Raw genomic sequence first — 22,117 nt, 5'->3', positions numbered from 1 at the left:
ATTTTTTTATTATTATTATGATAATCGAGATCAAACTTCTAATACATAAGATTTATACTAATGGAATTTGCTCATATATAAATAATTTTAAAGTTAATATCTTAAATTATGATATCATAACTCTGATAATAGGTATACATCACAATGATTGTATATTTTGGACACATATACAAGAAATGTAATATAAAATATTTATTTTAAATACGGTATTAATTCAACTAATAAATATTAATATGAATACATTCAATACTTTAAGAAGAGTCGTGACGTTACATAGACAAATATTTTATCAAATAAAATTTAAAAGTGGTATAACATATACCTTATATACATTCTCATTAATTCTCAAATGATATACGTATTTAACTAAAAATATAAGTAATTCAATATTTTAAACTTTTATTAATAACTTAAAGGGAAAGAGTTAAAAAGGAAATAATGTTAAGGAAAAAATAAATTAAAGTACTAAAAACGAAATAAATCTGTTAAAAAGTATAAATTAGAGTTTTAAATAAGAAATAAATCATATTATTAAAAATGGAATAAATCACGAGATAAACGTAAATTACATTATTTATAATTAATTATATTTAATAAAATATTCATAAATAGACTAAATATTTATTAGCATTCTGACTGGTAATTTATAGTGGATCCATTGACTTCTCTCTCCATTGCTGCGCAGACATATACACACACACACACACATACGTATACATCCGTGTCCTCTCCCAATTCTCCTCCTGAAATTCAGATTTATAAGAAGATAAGCAAGCCCTCCTTTTCCATTCTTCTTTTTGACTCAACCTGCAACGCAGACTTCAAACATGGGAAAACCAGTCAACGATAAACACGTGCTGGTCATTCCGTTCCCGGCGCAAGGCCACATGATACCACTCCTAGACCTCACACAACAACTCGCCATCTCCGGTCTCACCATAACCATACTGGTTACCCCCAAAAACCTCCCTATCTTATCCCCACTCCTTGCTTCTCATTCTTCCATCCAAACCCTTCTTCTCCCTTTCCCTTCTCATCCTTCCATCCCCGCCGGAGCAGAGAACACCAAGGATATGCCGGCGACGAGCTTTTTTACCATGATGCCCGTGTTAGGCCAACTTCACGACCCTCTGGTTCACTGGTTCAACACCCATCCTTCTCCTCCTTGTGCCGTCATATCTGACATATTCTTGGGGTGGACTCACCGTTTGGCTACCGAGCTTGGTGTCCGCCGCTTCGTTTTCTCCCCCTCCGGTGCGTTTGCGCTGTCGATCATATATTCTCTCTGGCGAGAAATGCCTAAGCGGACGAATCACGATAATCAAACGGAAGTCATTTCGTTCCCCAAGTTGCCTAATGCCCCGAAATTTAATTGGCGCTCTGTTTCAACTATTTATCAGTCTTACGTCGAAGGAGACCCTGATTCGGAGTTCGTCAAGCAAGGATTTTGGGATGACATGGCGAGTTGGGGACTCGTTATCAATACATTCACTGAGTTGGAGAAGGTATATTTGGATCACTTGAGAGCCGAATTGGGGCACGATCGGATTTGGGGGGTCGGTCCATTGCACCTTCTTGCTGATGAAAGTTCATCTGAGCCGAAGCAGAGAGGTGGGGCGAGCTCAGTTTCAGTGCCCGAGTTAATGACATGGCTCGACTCGTGCGAAGATCGCAAAGTGGTGTACATTTGCTTTGGGAGTCAAGCTGTGTTGACGAACTCTCAAATGGCGGCGCTCGCTTCTGCTTTGGAGAAGAGTAGGGTCCGGTTCGTTTGGTCTGTGAAGAATCCGACAAGAGGAACCGGAAACAGCGATAAAGACGGCGTGATTCCGGTTGGGTTCGAAAATCGGGTTGAAGACAGAGGACGCGTGATCAAAGGATGGGCTCCGCAAGTTTCGATACTGAATCACCGAGCCGTGGGAGCGTTTCTGACTCACTGCGGGTGGAACTCCGTGTTCGAAGCGGTGGTGGCTGGGGTTCCGATGCTCGCGTGGCCCATGAGGGCTGATCAGTTTTCCAACGCGACCTTACTGGTGGACTACTTTAAGGTGGCGACAAAGGTCTGCGAAGGTCCCCAAACCGTGCCGGACTCTACCGAGTTGGCACGACATTTTGTAGAATTACTGAGTGAGAATCGAGTTGAAAGAGAGAAGGCCATGGAATTACGTAATGCTGCGGTTAAGGCAATCAAGGATGGTGGTAGCTCGGCTCGTGATCTGGAAAAGCTGGTTCAGCAAATTGAGGAGCTGGAAATTCAGAGCAATTAAAATTTTTTTAATATAAAATTTATGTTTTAAAATTAAAAAATAAAAAATAAAAGTTCTATAGATAATATTAATATAACTTATATATTAAAATAAATTTATAATAGATGGATGAATTATGTTATGATAGTGAAAATGGTTCTCGACTCGCAACATGCGGGGCCCACGTTTGATCAATAAGCCCACCCGCTTCTCGAAACCCTTCGGGCATGGCTCCGTCGCCGTCGGGCTGTTGTAGGCCAATGCAGCAGATGAAGTAAACCCAACTCTTATCTAGCGCCGGAGCCAGCTCTTCAACCTGCTTGCTCCTGATAAGAAACCAAACAAGCAAGAGCACTGGAAGGCGAGAACACAAGGCGTGGCACGCCGAGTTTAGCAGCGAGCTCTGGGTCCATCCGAGGAAGAAATCGGAACCAATCGAGAAGGAAAAGGGTAGTGAAGATCGCGCAAGATTCGTCGTATGGGAATGAGGCCGTCAGCTGGTGAGGGTTCAGGTGGTGGGAGAAGCAGTGGGTGCAGCAAAGCTCGGTCTCTGAGGTGACAAAAAACGGTGACGTTTATAGCCGTGGGCGAGTAATAATAAGACGTCGAGAGAAGGCAAAATTGAACGTGGGAAGACGGATTGAGTATTGACACGTGGAGTTGTTAATTATAACGATAAGATTTGATTGAAAAACAATAATAAGATTACATTTTTTGTAAGATCAAAATCAGTTTATGAATGCTTTAATCTACAACCTAATTTAAAATCATAAGAACCAAAATAATAATGAGACTGACTTGTTACTGATTGTAAAATTAATTAACTTTTAACCAAGGATTAATCGAGCCTAATTACTTTAATTAATTAAAACCTGCCATGTATGTGACCCAGTTCCGAGATAAACAATGTTACTGCAATTATTAAATATTAACACACAAAATACAGAAGCCAAATATGATAATTTCAATATGACTTTCGAACATGAATTATATAACGTTCTTCGGATAGTTGATTACTAAAATATAATTTGATTAACAACTTTTTCAAACTCGTTTGAGTTATTAATAAGGTTGAGTAGTAGAGAGAATTGAAACAAATTTAAGTGCACAGCCGACATACTATATACATATATATATATAGAAAAATTACATGCAATAATAATGGTGAATTAATAAAACAGTCAATGTGAAAGTTATATTATTATCATATATATATAAGTAGTTTATGTTATTATCATTATATATGATAGAATTTAGTGTGAACTTAAAAATGGATTGTGAAATTTAAACAAAACTTGAATATGAAATTTGATTATTGTTTTAATACTAAATGATAAATTTTAGTATTTTAACCCCTAAATTCTTTAGTTCTTGCAACTCATTTATCTTTTTAACGAATTGACTCAATTCATCATGCGAAGCTTTTCTGACTCGTGTCTTCTCTAGCCTGGTGCCGTCTGACGACTCGGTCAATATCCGAGCCAACTCGTTCGATTCTTTAATAGTCTGAGTTACCTCACCAACTCGGATTGCCACCCCCAACTCATCCACTGGCAAGTTCTGCATTCGTGAACTGGTCCGCACCCATTGGCCACGTCAGCATCACCACTCAAGCGGATATTCCTTCCAGCGTGGAATTCCACCCGCAGTGAGTTAAAAAAACACCTGCCGCCCGGTGTCTCAGTATTGCCGGCTGCGAGGACCACCCTTTGATTAGTAAGCCTTTTCCCGCCACCCGCCCCTCGAAACCCTCTGGCATGGCTCCGTCGCCGTCGGGCGGTTGTAGGCCGACGCACCAGATGAAGTGAACCTGGCTCTTCTCAAGCGCGTCAGCCAGCACTCTAACCTGTTTGCTTGTGAGCACGGTGAGGCTCCCGAAGCATATATAGATTACGGAGTTATCGCTACGCTCGTCGAGCCACGTGAGAACCTTGTTGAAGGCGGCGGAGCTGGAACCACTGCGGTTGGTGGGTGCGACGCTGTTGAGATTGGGAGGGAAAAGTGGACCAATAACCCAAACCCTGTCATGACCTGTTTTTTCTTTTAAGTGATCTAAATAAATCCTCTCTAGCTCACTGAATGAGTTAAACACGTATCCCCAACTCAAGAAGTTACTCTTCATGTCCTCCCTGTAGAATTCCCATTCAAAGTATCCTATTTTAAAATCTCCATATATATGAAATATTTGGTACCAATGATATTCGGGTGAATTCGGGATGCCCGGAAGCGAGACCTGAGAGTGTTCATCCTTCGAGGGTTGGTCGTGCCACAATGCGCGAAAAACCAAACAAGCAAGAGCACTAGAAGGCGAAAAGACAAGACATGGCATGCCGAGTTTGGAAGCCAGCTCCTGGGTCCATCCAAGGAAGAAATCGGAAACAATAGCGACAGAAGGCGAAGGGTGGGACTGGAATCAATCGAGAAGAAAATGGTAGTGAAGATTGCGTGAGGTTTGTATCATGGAAATGAGCCCCTTGGCTGGTGAAAAGAAGGGTGAGTTTTCAGGTGGTGGGAAAAGTAGTGGGTGGAGGGAGGAGGAAGATAAGTGGGTAGAGAGTAATGGGTCGAGCAAAACTCGGTCCTTGTGAAGAATGTTGCTCTGTTATGTGATTGCCACCATCAGCAACCTAAAGCAACAAAGCGTGCAAATTTGTCAAGATCAGCAAACTATCCTAGTCAACCATCCAACTCAGCACTCATCTTTAAGACAAAGAACGCATGGCCGACAACTGCATAAAGGAAAATCGTGATCGTCGCTTCTTCCTTGATTTTCTCTGCATTGCCTTTTTACTTTATGCACTTTCCATTTTAATTTTCTATAAAGTTGTCTTCTTTGTTTGTTTCCCCTTTAGTGACGATCTACTTTATTTAAAAGAGCAGCTCATGCTCTGTAAATTTGTAATCCCCTGTTATCAAAATACATAGAAAACAAAGCTATGAAGTGTCCCGCTTGATTTTCACTTGAAAAACTCTAAAAATAAATCTTTTACTTCTCTTAACTGTCCTTAGAGGTGACGAAAACGGTGACGTTTAAGTCGTGGGTAAGTAAACGGTCAACGAGATCTACGAGTGGGATGACGTGGGCGGAGGAAGGGAAAGGATAAAGCGAGATGTGTGCTCCGGCGTTCGACATGTGTGTGTTTTTGTTTTCTTTGTAATATCGAGAAAAGACAAAATGAATTTGTGAAGGAAAATTACTGAGTGTTGAAATTAGTTTTATAAAGGAAGATGTAAGAAAAATGCATTGACTATTGACACGTGAGATTTGATTGAAAAATAATAATAAGCTAAAATTTTCGGTCAGACCATAAATACCCATTTGAGTTTATACTTTCGATTATCGTAACTCACAACCTAATCTAAAATTATAAGCACGAAACTAATTATAAAACCGATTTGTTACTAATTATAAATTAATTAACTTTTACCCAATAATCATTCAATTTAAGCGAGTCTAATTGTTTAAGTTAATTAAAACATGTCATGTATGCGACCCAATTACGAGGCAAACAAATGTTGCTACAATTATTAATATTAATAGACAATATGCAACGCTCTTCCAACAAGAGCCGTATGATTTTGTTGGGACGCCAAATTAGACAAAATGATTTTGATGGAACACAAAAAATGAGCATGGTAATTTCAATATGACTCCTCGAGTATGAATTATTATACTATAACTATATAGTTACTTCAATTATAAGCTTCTCATTAGTGGGTCGGATTATCAATTTTTTAAAGCTTGTTTCGATACGGTTTTCAAATGATTTAGTAGTAGATAGAATTGAGTAAATGTCTATTATCAAATATTATATGTACATATATTAAAACATTTTATGCAATAATAATTGACCATTAGATAATAAAGTAGTCCATGTGAACATTATGTTATTGTTATATAGTTATATATAACTTGTTTATATTATTATTATATGTGATAAAATTTAGTATAAGTTTAAAAATATATGATTAAATTTGAATATGAAATTTGATCATATTTTAATATTAAATGATAAATTTTAATATTTTAACATTTAATTTATTGGTTCGATATTGTTTCGCAAGATTAATAATAATCAAGAATATATTTTCTTCTAAGATATATATAAAAAAAAAATAAGTTGTGCACATAAATATTTGGATTGAAAAATATAAGAGATTTCAGTAATTAAAATAATATTATTTTTATTTATTATTTTTTACATAAGCTAACTTCATTAATTAATTAGTTAAAAACAGGATTATTGTGCTGAAATTTTATTACATGATTAAGAATTGTTAGTCATTGATTAATAACTACTTAATGTTAACCGTGGTAGAATAGTAATAACTTAATCATTTAGTAGTTATATTTTAACTATACAATAATTATTTTCTTAATTTTAGTAATTAAGAATTAGTGAGGTAGTAATTTTTTTAATAGATTAATTATTTGTTTATATATTTTTTAATAGGTAAATTCAGTTTAATTTTTTATTACTATATTTTTACATATTGATAATTATAATGATATATTTTTTTAATGTAAATTAAATCCATTAATTAATTAATTAAGAAAATAATCCACTAAAATATAATATGTCGACAAGAATACAAATAATTTAATTGCAGTGTGTGGAAGGCAATCTGGCAACCAGTCAATTATCCTTTAGCTACGCGCAACTCATTTATCTTTTTAACGAATTGACTCAGTTCATTCTCCGAACTTCCTCCGTTAACCGCACGAACCGCCGTATTCCGAAGCTTTTCGACTCGTATCTTCTCTGTCCTGTTCCTATCTAACGACTCGGTCAATACCCGAGCCAACTCATTCGACTCTGCAATAATCTGAGTTGACTCACCAACTCGAATAGCCACCTCCAACTCATCTGCTAGCAGGTTCGCGTTCGTGAACTGGTCGGCACCCATTGGCCACGTCAGCATCACTACTCCAGCAGAAATTCCTTCCAGCGTGGAATTCCACCCGCAGTGAGTTAGAAAAGAACCCACCGCTCTGTGTCTCAGAATGGCCACCTGCGGGGCCCACCCTTTGATTAGTAATCCTTTCCCCGCCAACCGCTGCTCGAAACCCTCAGGCATGGCTCCGTCGCCGTCGGCCGGTTGTAGGGCGACGCACCAGATGAAGTGAACCTGGCTCTTCTCCAGCGCGGCGGCCAGCACTTCAACCTGCTTGCTTGTCAGCACGGTGCGGCTCCCGAAGCAGATGTAGATTACGGTGTTATCACCACGCTCGTCGAGCCATGTCAGAACTGTGTCGACTGCGACTGAACTGGTCCCACCACGGTTGGTCGGTGCGATGTTGACATCGGATGGGAGAAGTGGACCAACAGCCCAGACTCTGTCATGACCCATTTTTTGTTTCAAGTGATCCAAATAGACTCGTTCTATCTCACTGAACGAGTTGAACACGTACCCCCAACTCAACAAGTTAAACTTCGTGTTCTCCTTGCTGAATTCCCAGTCAGGGTCTCCTCTTGTTAAATCTCTGTACGTGTGAGAGATTTGATACCAATAATATTTGGGTGAATTCGGGATCCCTGGAAAGGATATCTGAGAATGTTCATCAATTGAAGGTTGGTCGTGCCAAAGTGCCTGATAAACCGAAGCAGCAAGAGCACCGGAAGGCGAGAACACGATGCGTCGCACGCCGAGTTTAGCAGCCAGCTCCTGGGTCCAGCCGAGGAAGAAATCTGAAACAATTGCGACGGGGGGCGAAGGGTGGGATTGGAACCAATCGAGAAGTAAAGGGTAGTGAAGATCGCGCAAGGTTCGTAGCATGGAAACAAGCCTTTTAGCCGGTGAGAAGGAGGGCGAGATTTCTGGAGATGGGAGAAGCAGTGGGTGGAGGGAGGGGGAAGATGAGTGGGCGGAGAGTAGTGGATCGAGTAAAGCACGGTTCTTGGGGGTGATAAAAACGGTGACGTTTAAACCATGGGTGAGTAAGCGGTCGGCGAGGTCCAGGAGTGGGATGATGTGGCCGGAGGTGGGGAACGGATAGAGCGAGATGTGAGCTCCGGCGTTCGACATTGGTAAAAACCATTATTGTAATAGTAGATTGGATTGGGGTTGATATAGGTGAGAAGATGTAAGCTGACGTCATGGCTTACGCGCAGGAGTAATCGGTGATGTTGACTATATTTGAGAAAAGGCATTGACTTCTAATTCATTACAGTAAGAATAATAATAGTAAGTTTTTTTGATGGGGACGGCAAACAGGAAAAGAAGAGTTTGATGGGAGATAAAGAATTTCAAAGGCAAATTTAATACGATTTCTGATTATTAATTAATATTGTAAATTTACTTAATTAATTAATTAGTTAATACGATTACACAAATTATTGCAGTCAAATAGTGATTTGTTAATGATTTAATTAAAATCCGGACTGAATTACAATTAAATTAAGTTATAAAGAGAAAATTTTAATTTGGATAAACCATACTTTAAACGTTAACAATTATTAACTCGGGCTTATATCAGTTCCAGCCCAAGATTATTTGTATGAATTTTAATTAGATTTATTGATATTATAATTTAAATAAATAATTAAATTATTTCATAATAATTTAAAATTTTAAGATAATCAGTTTAATTAATTATTTAATTTAATATTGAATAAATATATGGAACCAAACTCAAAATCTCACACACACGATTCATACACGAAATGACCCATTAAGAATATGTTACAAATAATTTAATTTTCTGATATCAAGAAATTAGTATAAGGTTTAAAAAAAAAATTATAATTTTATATGACCTGAGTACATAGAGCTAAATTAGAAACGTTTTTAATTATTAAAAAAAAAAACAAATTTATTATTATTAGTTTATAATTTATAAGAATTAATTAATAATTTATTTTACAAAACCGACAAAAATAAGTGGGTCAAAAGCTAAGCTAGACTCACACATTGCTATGTAATAAATAAAATAATATGAACATGATATATAATGGTCTGTTGAAATGTCAGCATTGTATATGGCTTTTTTTCGTTTTTTAAGGATGATATTATATATATGTATATGTATATATAGGTAAACTGAAGAGCCTGCACGTGACGTTGTACTTTTTTATATTAAAATAAATAATATAGTGTGTGTGTATATATATATATATATAATATGTGTATATTTAGAATCTCCAAATCCATGATGTTCATCTTCTTTTCTCGTACAAATGGGTGAGTACAAACTATAAAAACACAAGAACAAAAATCATGTTTCTGTATATATATATATTCTTTTGGTTTCTGAAAAACATCCTTATAACAGCTACACTTTTTTTGATTGAATATTTTCATGACTGTTATTATCAGTTCATATATATTCATTCAAAAGAGAATCAAGAACATGGGAAAAAAATAAAAACAAAAAAAAGCTCAATGAGAACAGACTATATACATACATCACATATATATATATACATGTATGTGAATATGAATGAGAACAGACCGCTATTAAATGAATCAACATGAAAGTTTACCACCGAAAAGAAAGTCTTCTAGTCGCATGCATGGCGGCAGACAAGCACTGAACACCAATATCTTCTCTACAGCACGCCATCTGAAAAAGTTTAATCTCAACACTTCGAGATGCAACCCTACCTACTTGCTTCCCAATTTATATATATATATATATATTTCAACTTTCAGGTTCAAGCTTTGAACTATATACATATAAATATATAGTTAGACTCCCTATAAGCTGATTATATATTAACATCTCATTGAGAGAAAAGACGCAAAGTAATTAGTGTTGAAACCCTAGGTCTGACTTAGGTTTGACTGTCTTACATTTAATAATCATATATACATATATATATATATTAAGACCCCGGTCTCTCCCACCCTCTCTTTCCGTTGCTGAATACACACACATACACATATACACACACAAATATACACATAAGAACATACCCAGAAAGAAGAAAATGGTCTACTTCGTAAATACGTCTACCAGCTTTCTAGTACTACTGCTTCTCATTTTTCTACACCTAAGACACTCTGCTGCCGTGGAGAAGGTACAATCATATCCATATGATTGCTTTATCCTATATTTATATATTTATCTGTGTGTGTACATATAATTGTTGAACTTGTTATGATTAATTATATGTAATATAACTGTGCTTGTATATATATATGCGCGTGTATATATGGTTCAGGAATCCCATTATAATCACACAGTTGGCACAGACGGAGTTAGGAAAGCCGTGCGGCTTGCAGGGGGAAGAATGATGATGGTGAAGATGACGACGAGTAGAATAGCGTTGAAGGTAGACTGTAAACTGAGAAGTGGTAAATTATACAGTCAACCAGGTGGGAGGAAGGTGAAAAGTAAAGGAGAATTTACAGCTTTCAGTGCTGATTATCATGTCCCAAAATCTCATCAACCCAGAAATAACTGAGTACTGGGTAGCTAGTAATTTTTTTTTTTTTGTTAATTATGAAACTCTCTCATCAACTGAGAAGAGTTTCCAATTTTGTGAACTCTTGTTTCCTTTTTTAAATTAGGGTTAGCTAGGAGATTTATTCTGTATGTATGCATGTTACAGAAGTTAATTTGTATCATTTATGTTTTTTTTTAATTAAAATATTTTTTCACTTAATCGCTTTATTTTTTTTTTAAATTATTATTTGTAGTTTTCTTTAATTGTAATTAAATTTATAAAGTTAATAAATTAATATGAAAAATCACGATAAACAATAAAAATATAAAAAAAAAAAAAACCTTAAAATGCATCAGTTCAGGTGCATCATCCATAGTTCTAGGTGAGAGCTAGCAGCTAGCTTTATATACATTTATGGCCGCTAGCTGGCTATCATATATATATATATGTACACACACACATATGAATATTTGAGTACTGTCAATTTACTCTCTTTCGCTCTCTATTTGTAATATATATATATATATATATACACACACATGTACATCCTCCATTTAGTGTTTAGAAGATTACAGTAATAATTCCATTTGGTATCTTAAATGATTGAACAGTGAGAAAGTGCAATTTTTGCAGCTTTAATAATCTTCAAAGGTATCTAAGTTCAGTCTTTGACCTATAGAGACGGCAGCTGCAAGTGTGTGTGTATATATATATATATATATATATATAATAGTCACTAATTACTAATTGTTCAAACATAATGGACAACAAATGCTTTTTTTTTTCTTGAAAAGAAGGGTAAAAAACTTATCTAGAGAACTTGTTTCCTAGAAAAAGGAAAGACATACATAACATATGATGTTTATGAATGTGTGTGTATCTATATATATATATAGTGTATATATGCTTATAATTTTATCATTTTTTACGTATATTTTAGTGAAAAATAAATTTTACAAGTTTTATGGGTACGAGACTTTGTTATAATTTATATATATACATGTAATATATAATTATCAAAATGTATTGAATTTTATAAACAAAATAATATACCGTTTATAATAAATACGAAATTGAGGTAAATGTAACTTGCAATTTTAATTTTTTAATTTATATTACAATTTTAGATTTATAGATATATATTTTTTTTAATAAATTACAAAGTTTTCCCACTTCAAATAATGCGCCAAACTTGGGCTACAAGTTGATAGCTGGAAATTAAAATTTCCTCGGCCCAAAACTCTTAATGGGCCGAGTCCCAAGGCCCAAAACTCAAAGCAGCAAGGCTCTTGCTCCTAATCATTTGGCGAAAACCCGCGAAATCTGAAAACCCCTTGAGTTTCCCGCCAACAATCATCGAAGAACGGAAAAAATTAAAGGATCAGAAATGGCGAAGCCAAACCAGTCCCACAAAGAACCCTAACCACGGAGATCAACCTCATATTTCCAAAATCTTAAAACCCCATAATTCGCCATGAAAGTGAGAGCTTTAAAGTTGAGGGAAGCTCACAAAGCTGCGGCGAATGGTGGCGCCTCTTTCTGTTCAGTCTTGTGGGATCAGAAAGCTGAGCACCTGGTCACGGCCTCCTCATCGGACCCCGGCATCTCAATCCACGACCATCTTCTTCCTTCCAATGCGCCCAAGATCCTCCGCCATCACCGTGACGGCGTCACGGCCTTGGCTCTCAGCCCCAATTCCACATGCCTTGCCTCTGGCTCCGTCGACCACTCCGTCAAGCTCTACAAGTTTCCAAGTATTGTTCGTTTCAATTGTCCACTGATTTTCCTAGTTGTTGCTGTCTTCGCCTTACTTCAGGCGTTTTAATCTTGTTGGGTCGGTTTCTTCGGCTAGGAACTAAATGGGTATTTGATTTTGAGGTGTGAAATGTTGAAATGTTGTTGTATTTGGAATGAACATTGTATGGTTAATTTCCTTGTCCCCTGGGCGAGAGGACGGCAAGAGTAATTTGGAACCTCCAATTTGGATTTTGCCTTTCTTGCGGTTTGCATCTTTTCTATTTTGATGGTGTCAATCTGATTTTGATTAAAAATTTAATCAGGGATGATAGTTTACTTCAGGGTCTCTGTTTTCAAATCTCTTAGATGATAGTTTTGAACTGTATAAATCATACTGTTCAGAATATTTGTATGATTTCTTTTGTCTAATCTCATGTGTTTTACTCTTTCGACTTCTCAGTCTGAACTAGCTTCCGTACATGCATTTTCAGCATATTTTTCCAAGCTGCTTGCATTTCTGTGTTTTTCAAGATGCATGGCATATGGGTTGAGCAATTTAATTTGTTGACTTGCTCATTGATGTTATGAGTCTCAGTTTATGGACTTTTGTTATTGTTTTTTCTGGTTACTTATTTTGCTCTTCCCTCCTTTGTACATGTAATATCATATGTGTTAATTAATTCATGATTTTCTCTAGAAATTATTGCAAGTGTGCCATTCTGAAAGCTATAAACTTGAGTGTGGAATTTGGGTGCTAAATTGTAATATATATAGCCCAAACTTTGAGGTAGTCAACTACTTGGAACAGCAAAAAGGAAGCTTGCTATTTCCTGGCTAAAATTACTTTGATTCATAAGTCCATCTATCTGCTTATCTTTTTATTTATGAAATTCCTAAGAATTTATCCATATGATTCAGTCTCATGCAATGTCTGTGTTGGTCTTGGTCTGTTGCAGTTTTAGCATTGTAGTTTGATTGACATTTAACACTTTCTTTTTGCATCAGGTGGAGAGTTTCAGACAAATATAACCCGATTCACCCTGCCAATACGTGTGGTTGCATTTAATAAATCAGGGAGCATGTTGGCAGCTGCTGGTGATGATGAAGGGATTAAACTTATTAATTCTATTGATGGTTCAATTGCAAGGGTTCTGAAAGGACACAGGGGGCCTGTGACTGGCTTGGATTTTGACCCTAATGGTGAATATTTGGCATCAATTGATTCAGTTGGGACTGTGATTTATTGGGAACTCCAGTCTGGAATAATGTTACATACACTTAAAGGTGTAGCTCCAGACACTGGTTTTGATACTGCCATCACAAACATAGTAAGCTGGAGCCCTGATGGTGAAACCTTAGCTGTCCCTGGTTTGAAAAATGATTTAGTGATGTATGATAGAGATACGGCTGAGAAGCTGTTCTCTCTGAGGGGTGATCATGCACAGCCTATCTGTTTCTTCTCTTGGTCACCTAATGGCAAGTACATGGCCACTTCTAGTTTGGATAGACAGGTTTTGATCTGGAATGTTGGTAAGAAGCAGGATATTGACAGGCAGAAATTTGATGATCGAATATGTTGTATGGCATGGAAGCCAATTGGAAATGCACTGGCTCTTATTGATGTTATGGGAAGGTATGGAATTTGGGAATCAGTTGTTCCATCATCAATGACATCGCCTACAGAAGGTATTCCGAGCTCACGTTTAAAAAACAGCAATGGGCTTCTTCTGTTTGATGAGGAGGATCCTGAGCCTAGTGGTTCTGGCAGCTTAAGCGAACATGGTGAAGATAGCCTTGGTGAATCTGAGCCACCAAGCAGAAAAAGATTGCGTAAACAATCTGTACTAGATGAAGACCTAGACATGGATGTTGATGATGAGGAAAGCTGGCCTTCAAAGACTAAATCCCAGAAAAAGACACATCATTTGCAAAAGGAAAATCCAGCTAGGAGAAATGATGAGGTAAGGAGCACAATCGCATCTACCAAGCCAAAGATGCAGGAACCTTTTCAGTCAGGTGCTACTCCATCACAAGCTGGAAAAAGGCGCTTCTTGTGCTACAATATGCTTGGATCAATAACTACAACAGAACATGATGGTTTTTCGCATATAGAGGTACTTTCTGTGCTGTTTAATTTATTCCTTTTAGTTCATCTGATTAGTTCTTTATCTTTCTCATTTTTTATTGTGAGGTCATCCACTTTTATTAGCCATGATAGAATAGTTTTGCTTGTATTATGTGCTGATAATGCTTTGTATCTTTATGCAGATAGATTTTCATGATACTAGCAGAGGTCCCCGAGTTCCATCAATGAGTGATTACTTTGGCTTCACAATGGCTTCACTGAATGAAAATGGAAGTGTTTTTGCAAATCCATGCAAGGGTGAGAATAGTATGAGTACTCTCATGTACCACCCATTCAGCAGCTGGGCAAATAAGAGTGAGGTTAGGGCTTTTGCATCTCGAAACTACTTTTACATTTTATTTTGATGTGGTGATTTAGACATGTGTCATCCACTGACTTTTGATCTACAACATGAACTCAGTGGTCAATGCGATTTGAAGGAGAAGAAGTGAAGGCTGTTGCTCTTGGTAGTGGTTGGGTGGCTGCAGTGACAAGTCTTAATTTTCTCCGTATATTCACAGAGGGTGGTTTGCAGGTATTTTACATAATTTTACATCTTTTTTGTCAGTTTCTATTTTGGGCTCTTCAGTTCTTTTCTTAGTCATGCATATTTCGATACACTTTGACATCCTTTTTATATAACTCTGGTAATTTCTCTCACAAAGTTGAATTATTTTCATAAAGCTGAAAACCTTGTTCTTCAGCTGTTAGATTAAGGGATCAGGACCTTTTCAATTTGTGAGGCCACTTAGGCAATATCATCCATGACATGCTTTGGGTCTTGAGAAGTGATGGAACAATAAGATTGTTGTGTACAACAAATAGCATGCGGAGAAAAAGCATAAGATGTCTGATTTGTCATTTAGTTCTTTCTTATGCATCAAAAAGTAAATGGACAGTGAAAGAGAGAGGTGCACAAAATTCCTGAATCGTTTAGTTTTATGAATTTACTTATTTGCAGAAACATGTTCTTTCACTTGATGGGCCAGTGGTGACTGCTTCAGGCTTCAAAGATGAGCTTGCTGTTGTTACTCATGTTTCTGATTGCCTTCCATCAAATGAGCAGGTATAATTGCTGCTGATCCAGATGATGTTTTCTTTATTTATCAGAAAGGCTAAATTAGCTTGCCGGATACCAACTTATTGTGTACATTGATTTTGTCAAATTCTTAACAATCCACAAGCATGTGTTACCAATACAACTTCCAGAATGAAAATGTTAGTTTCTTTCTACAAGGTTTTTATCCTGGAAGCAAAGCAAGCTTTAATGATTTCAGTTCTTTACCTTGTGTTGTTTTGTTTGTAACATTCAGATGCTTGAGTCAAGAGTATTCAATGTCTCTAATGGGACCCAGAGCTTGAGAAGTCGTCTTCCTTTAACTCCTGGTTCATATCTAACATGGTTTGGGTTTAGTGAAGAAGGTCAATTAAGTTCTTATGATTCTAAGGTAAGCTTTGCTCTTGTTCGCTTATCATTTTAATAATATACTGCTTGATACTGGATCTTAGCTCACGAGTAAAATTTGTAGGACGTGTTGAGAGTTTCTACAAGTCAATATGGTGGCAGTTGGCTCCCACTTTTCAGGTTAAAAGATTATTCTGTTTTAAACTATGGAACTGAGTATTTCAACTGGTATTTTCTATCATCACTGCCTAGTTCTGCACCTTGTGTATAATGAGGGTAAATTTTTTGTTACAGTGCCAGTAGAGGGAAGCAATCAGGAGAAAGCTATTGGGTTGTTGGCTTGAATTCCAGCAAATTGTTTTGTGTTGTTTGTAAAGACCCTGACTTGTACCCACAGGTAGTATGGCCAACTATCTCTGCTCTACTCTTATGTGCTTCATCTTTTCTAATGCGCTTGTATGCTTGGCTCTCTCCTTTCAGGTGATGCCAAAACCAATTCTCACGCTGCTAAACCTTTCTTTTCCTCTTGCATCTTCTGACCTTGGAGCAGACACACTTGAAAACGAGTTTATGTTGAAGAACATGCATCTATCAGAGGTTTGCCCCCATTTCCTTTTATGGCTTTTCAAGCAATGAGGCTTCTCAGTTAAGGCCTTCATTGCTTTTGATAGAGCTCTCTATGATTGAGGTAATACCTATTAGTTCCCTTAACTTTCCAGATTCAGAAAAGAATGGATGAACTGGCTGCTATTGGTTTAGACACCACTAAACTTGATGATGAAGCTTTTAATTTGGAAGTGGCTCTAGATCAATGCATATTGAAGCTTATTGGGTCATGCTGCAATGGTGAAATCCTTATTTCATGCTAATTTCATAATTATTTTTATTCTGTGATTGTTTTTGATACTAGGTTTGTAATCTAAACCTTTTTTTCAGGTGACAAACTTGTAAGGGCTACTGAGCTTGTGAAGCTTTTATCACTGGAAAAATCAGTGAGGGCTGCAATCAAGCTGGTCACAAAGCTGAAGCTTCCTAATTTGGCTGAAAGATTTAGCAGCATACTGGAGGTAACAAAAGTTTTGCAATTCTTCAGTAGATATTTTTAGGGAATAATTCATGTAAAATAATTGATTATAACTAGTTATTTCAAAAGAATCCAAAATATTATTCGTATCTTACCGGTTTACAGTTTCACTACGGGATATTGCTTACACATTTCTATCTATGAACAGGAAAGGTTGCTAAAAGAAAGCATGGAGACCTTAAATCCTCTTCCAAGCTCTAAATGTGATGTGGCCACGACCACTGGAGACGAAATTGCAGTCAGCAAGGTTGTAACCTCAACTGAAAGAAGCCAAATATCAGAACCTCTGATTACATCGCCTTCTCCATTACTATTAGCTGCTCCAATCTTTAAAAAGAAAACGAAACCTTCAGAGGGAATCAAGCTTGGGAAGGAAGAAAAAGCGCCGGAAAACCAGGATGAAAATGTGAAGAATGGAAAGATAAAGAAAGCAGAAGCGAAGGACGCTGAGGAGACGAAGAAGGTGCAGCCTCAGCGACCATCTAATCCATTTATTAAGTCATCAATCAATATGGAGAAAGTAAAGATTGGTGAAGAGAATCAAGATTTTCAGCTTCAGCGTCCATCTAATCCATTTCTCAAGTCAACTATGAAGTGATTTACTCTCCAGTTTTAGAAGAACCAAAGAATTAAAACTACACAGGGATTTGTTAAGAAAGGTTTTTAACATAATCTGCACAGATCCATTTCAGGGAGTTATTTTCCATGGAAGATAAAATTGCTGTAAATTATATAGGCCCTCAAAGGAAGAAGCTCTTTCTACTTTTGTAAGTGCATATGTATATATATGTATGTATGTATGTCAGGCTAATTACTTGATTAATTTTCAATTTATCTTTTTAATATTTTAAAATATTTTTGAAATTGGATAGGATCAGTTTTGAATATTTGGATTTTTTAAAATTATTTTCTCTACAGAAATTTGTCGAAGAGATAAATTATATTTTTTATTTATTTGTTAAGAAATTGTATTATGATTAATATATATATTATATTATTAATAAAATATATAATTTTTTATTAAAAAAAACTAAATAGTACAAATTTAATTTATTGGACAAACAAAATTTAAAAGAAAATTAGATGTTATATTAATATATTGCAAAATTAATTTAATATTTTAAGAAATATATAATAAAATTTGCCTAAAATGTCAATAAAATAAAAATGAAGGGCGTTTCTGTAATTCCAGAAGACCCAGTGCACGCTGATATCTCCAGTTTATCACCTTATTTATCACACAACGCAAGTTTTTCAACTTTTATTTTCAAGTAAAAATAAAATGGCGCAGGTCTCTTGCCGTCATCTCCGGGATCCAGACGACGATATTCCGCGCCATAGCCGCCGTAATCAAAACCAAACCCTAACCCTAAGTTTGGACTCCATCCCTTACTGGTCCCACCCCAACGACTTCGATCTTTACTCCTCCGACCCCGAGTTCCCTCCCACCGACGCGTCCGTCCCCGATTCGCTCCTTCCAGTCAACTGCCCCGATTTGCTCGACCGACACAACCAGGTTAACTTCGTCATGGATCTCTTTCACCAACGCGTTGAGCAATCTCAGGTAATCTCTCATAACAACAATAACGATAATACTGAGTTGGGATCCGACTCGTTAACCGAGTCGGGTTTCGGAGTCATAGAGGGGAATTGTGAAATCGGCATGGATAATTTGGAGATTGATTTGGGGATAGGGATAGGATTCGGTGCGCCGGATAGTACTAATTGTGGATTTTCAGTAGGAAACATCGAGGATAGTGATATTGATGTCAGCGTTGATGTTTATGGTAATGAAGATGATGATAATGATGATGATTTCTTTGTGGAGAGGAGGGTTTCTGGTTTGGAATCTGGTGGGTCGGCGGGGACAGGGGAGCCGTTTGGGAACGGTTTAGAGGTTATTGGGTTTGAATCAGATTCGGACGATAGAGATGAAAACGATAACGAGAGAGAGAGACTGACGATAGATTTGCACTCAGTGAATGAGGATGACGATGATGCAAGTTATAACAACCCTATTTTTTGGGATTCTTTTCAATTAGAGGATCATAGGGAAACTAATGAAGATTTGGAGTGGGAGGAAGTCGATGGTGGGCTTGAAGAGAGGGAGGTTATGAGCATGTATGTGGATGCTGATAATGATGATGAGAACTCCATCTCCCTTTCCATTTCACCTATTACTGTACCTGAGGATGTGGTTACTGTTGAAAGAGTAGGGGAGGTAGAGAATTTGGAGTGGCAAGTTTTGTTGAATTCTGATAATCTGGAAACAAACCCAGATTTGGATAGCTTTACCGAGCACTATTTTGGTGACCATGAAGATTATATTTATACTGCAGAATATGAAATGATGTTTGGACAGTTCACAGAGAATGAGAATGCATTGACCGGCAGGCCTCCGGCTTCGAAAATCGTTCTCAAACAACTTCCTTTGGTGGTCTTGACTCAAGAATATATCGAGAAGAATGATGCTTTTTGTGCAATTTGTAAGGATGAGATGAATGTTGGTGAGAAGGCTAAGCAGTTACCTTGTACCCATAGATACCATGGAGATTGCATTGTGCCTTGGCTGCGAATACGAAATACTTGTCCTGTTTGTCGTCATGAATTGCCCACAGACGATGCCGAGTATGAAAGGAGGAGGAACCAAAGAGGTGCTCGTGGGCGGTAAATTGTTATGGTAATTTATGGTCACTTCTAAGTTTTGAAGTATTCAACATGCATTAGGTTTGTTCGAATGGTAGGTACCTTGTTTGGAAGTGAGCGTACAAGGATAATTGTCTTCTTCATAATTTTGCCTGTGTTTGGAGTCGAAAAGTTTGGTAACGATCACGTTGTATTTTGGATTTTTTTTCGGTTCAAATAATTTCCAGTGACTTGTATGTTTATTAGGTATGTTTGATTTGGATGCATGTAGGTTAGTGATTTACTCTCGTTCATTGTTTCTGGTTTGATATAGTTCTCACCACATGGAATGCAAATCTTTTTTCCCTGTTTTCTTTATGGATAGGAATACGATTCTTCTATGGTCAGAATTTGTTGGTGTGATTTTATCTATGTGCTACATGAGTCCTATTATTTGTTTGGAAATAACAGGGGCAGTTTCATGATCGGTTGCTTTTCATTTTTATTTTGATGGTTGGTGGGGATTGTGGAGATAATTTGGTTGAGATGTTTCTAATATTATTCCTATGCTGTTGCCTAACTTTCTATCATATCTAAAATGTAAATTGAAGAATTGATTCAGAAAAACCTGCTGGTGGCTAAGAACGGTTTACAATATACTATAGCATAACCTATGATTTTCATGTTCTCGAGCTGGCTCAGGTTAGTTTTGCTTACCAAACTCTGGATAGGCTAAGGTATTTGCCTTCTTACCCTACCTTACCCAGGGAAACAAATGTGATCTTAGGAATTTAGGATAGCGCCAAACATTTTTCTTTCTTCCCGGCTTTGGAAAGTAAGTTTCAACAAGTTTACCCTTTCTTATAAATTGAAGACTGGTGTATCGATTTCTAAAAAAATCTTCACTATTATTTGGTCTGCATCTCCATGTTAAGCTTATTTCAGTCTCACTCTAATATGAACAACAATACTATGGCTGATATGTTTGTGTCCTATAAAGTGATTGGAGACAAAATGCTCTCCCCTTATCTCCCTCTCTCTCTCTCTCTATCTTGAATGTTAATGGATATGAATTTTACCTTTTGGATGATCTCAATTTCTGGGTGAATATATCGTCTACTTTCTAGGATGCTGCAGCAATCCCAGCCTTTTTTTTTTTTTTCTTTTATTTGGTGGGTTTTCTTTATTAATGGGGAATGAAGTTGGCTTTAACAGTTTATCTACCTTTATGCATTTGATTGGCATAAAGTGGAACTCGCCTGTATCCACCACTTTTTCCAGCCATGGACATATTCTCAATGAAACCTTAAAAGGTGACCATGATCTTTTGAGTTCTCTCGATGTTGTGAAAAGCTTCATACTAAGTTTTGGACTCGTCAACTTGGTTAAACTTATGGATTCTTCATGTTCATGACGCTTTTGTAACCTTCTTTTTCATCATTTAGTAATAATGATTCTGAGTAATTTTGTGTACGGTAGTTATAAAATTGTTAGAAGATTTATCTAGTATATAGTGTCTCAAATTACTTGCAGATTATTAATACAGTTAAATTATTTATTTTTCTTGGAACATCCTATTTTTTTTTTTATAGCAAAAATAAGAAAATATTTTTAATCATTTTAAATTCGTGAAAAGATTTTTGGTGGTCCATGATGGATCTTTCACTTTTAAATTATAGAAATTTAATGATAGAATGGGAAAAAAAAATTGAAATTAGGATGATTTTGAGGTTTGATGTTTTGTGTATAAATGAACTTCCCCCTCGTCACTAGTCACCCATATAAATATATATATATATATAAATTTCTAGTTGGTTTAATAAAATTTGTATTAACTGATAATTATATTTTAATTTTTCAATGGAGGTGAAGTAGGACACGAAATGTTCTTGTTTCCTTTATACTTAATGATGCCACCACGTGCAAATTTGTTGAATTAGCACGTGTCTGTGTCTGTGTCTGTGTCTATGTCTATGTTTGTAACAAATTAACTTTTTAGAAAATATAATTTAATTATCTTTAGTAAACAAAGGAAGAATGATTTTGAATTAAAATTTTTTTATTTGGGTATTTTATAAAAATATTAAAAAATTTATTTAACGTAATAAAAAAGATTTTATTTTATTTAAAAAAAAATTTAAAATTGAAAGCGAACACATATTTTCATGTATGTAAAAACAAATCATGAGAGGCAAGAGGATTTAGGATTGTCTTGAAATGATGGGAAGCTTAATTAAAAAGGAGTTTTTGGGTGTATTGTTGTTATGGATATAAAACAATTCCAAAAATGGAAATTTTGAGGATACAAAACACCCAAATTGTAACATACTATATATGGAAAGCTAGCTACTACTTAATTTATTATATGTATATGTATATGTATATGTATAGCCATGTCCAAAATGTATATAGTATAATTCCCTCCAAACAGGGTCTTAGTAAAACGCTCCTACTTTTCTTTTTGGGTTTGAAATTTAGTAGCCTTGTAGGCATAGTTTCCTTAAA

The 22,117-nt window shown here is 36.3% G+C and overlaps 3 protein-coding genes and 2 pseudogenes across 3 annotated transcripts; 3 read left to right on the top strand and 2 right to left on the bottom strand.

The window, feature by feature from the left end:
• The first annotated feature begins 668 nt into the window (after positions 1-668).
• On the top strand, positions 669-2,867 carry UGT89B1 (UDP-glucosyl transferase 89B1). The gene has a single exon (XM_022053948.2). The coding sequence runs from the start codon at positions 828-830 to the stop codon at positions 2,265-2,267; it is 1,440 nt and encodes a 479-aa protein (XP_021909640.1). The 5' UTR covers positions 669-827; the 3' UTR covers positions 2,268-2,867.
• Positions 2,868-3,537: 670 nt separating this feature from the next.
• Positions 3,538-4,853, bottom strand: LOC148239720 (flavonol 3-O-glucosyltransferase UGT89B1 pseudogene; annotated as a pseudogene).
• A 1,935-nt stretch (positions 4,854-6,788) lies between these two features.
• LOC110823094 (flavonol 3-O-glucosyltransferase UGT89B1 pseudogene) lies at positions 6,789-8,277 on the bottom strand (annotated as a pseudogene).
• A 3,694-nt stretch (positions 8,278-11,971) lies between these two features.
• On the top strand, positions 11,972-17,840 carry LOC110823317 (transducin family protein / WD-40 repeat family protein). The gene is made up of 12 exons (XM_088211720.1): positions 11,972-12,390; positions 13,379-14,487; positions 14,642-14,818; positions 14,920-15,033; positions 15,460-15,564; positions 15,812-15,946; positions 16,028-16,083; positions 16,198-16,300; positions 16,384-16,500; positions 16,623-16,749; positions 16,840-16,970; positions 17,136-17,840. The coding sequence occupies exons 1-12, from the start codon at positions 12,111-12,113 to the stop codon at positions 17,583-17,585; spliced, it is 2,904 nt and encodes a 967-aa protein (XP_088067846.1). The 5' UTR covers positions 11,972-12,110; the 3' UTR covers positions 17,586-17,840.
• Positions 17,841-18,223: 383 nt separating this feature from the next.
• LOC110823438 (uncharacterized) lies at positions 18,224-19,990 on the top strand. The gene has a single exon (XM_022053814.2). The coding sequence runs from the start codon at positions 18,270-18,272 to the stop codon at positions 19,656-19,658; it is 1,389 nt and encodes a 462-aa protein (XP_021909506.2). The 5' UTR covers positions 18,224-18,269; the 3' UTR covers positions 19,659-19,990.
• The last annotated feature ends 2,127 nt before the right edge of the window (positions 19,991-22,117 follow it).

The sequence above is a fragment of the Carica papaya genome, chromosome 9 (genome assembly GCF_054855325.1).
Source record: "Carica papaya isolate Zhongbai chromosome 9, ASM5485532v1, whole genome shotgun sequence".
NCBI lineage: Eukaryota > Viridiplantae > Streptophyta > Magnoliopsida > Brassicales > Caricaceae > Carica > Carica papaya.
Note: the sequence above shows the minus strand (reverse complement) of the source record. Positions and strands in the feature narration are given on the sequence as shown.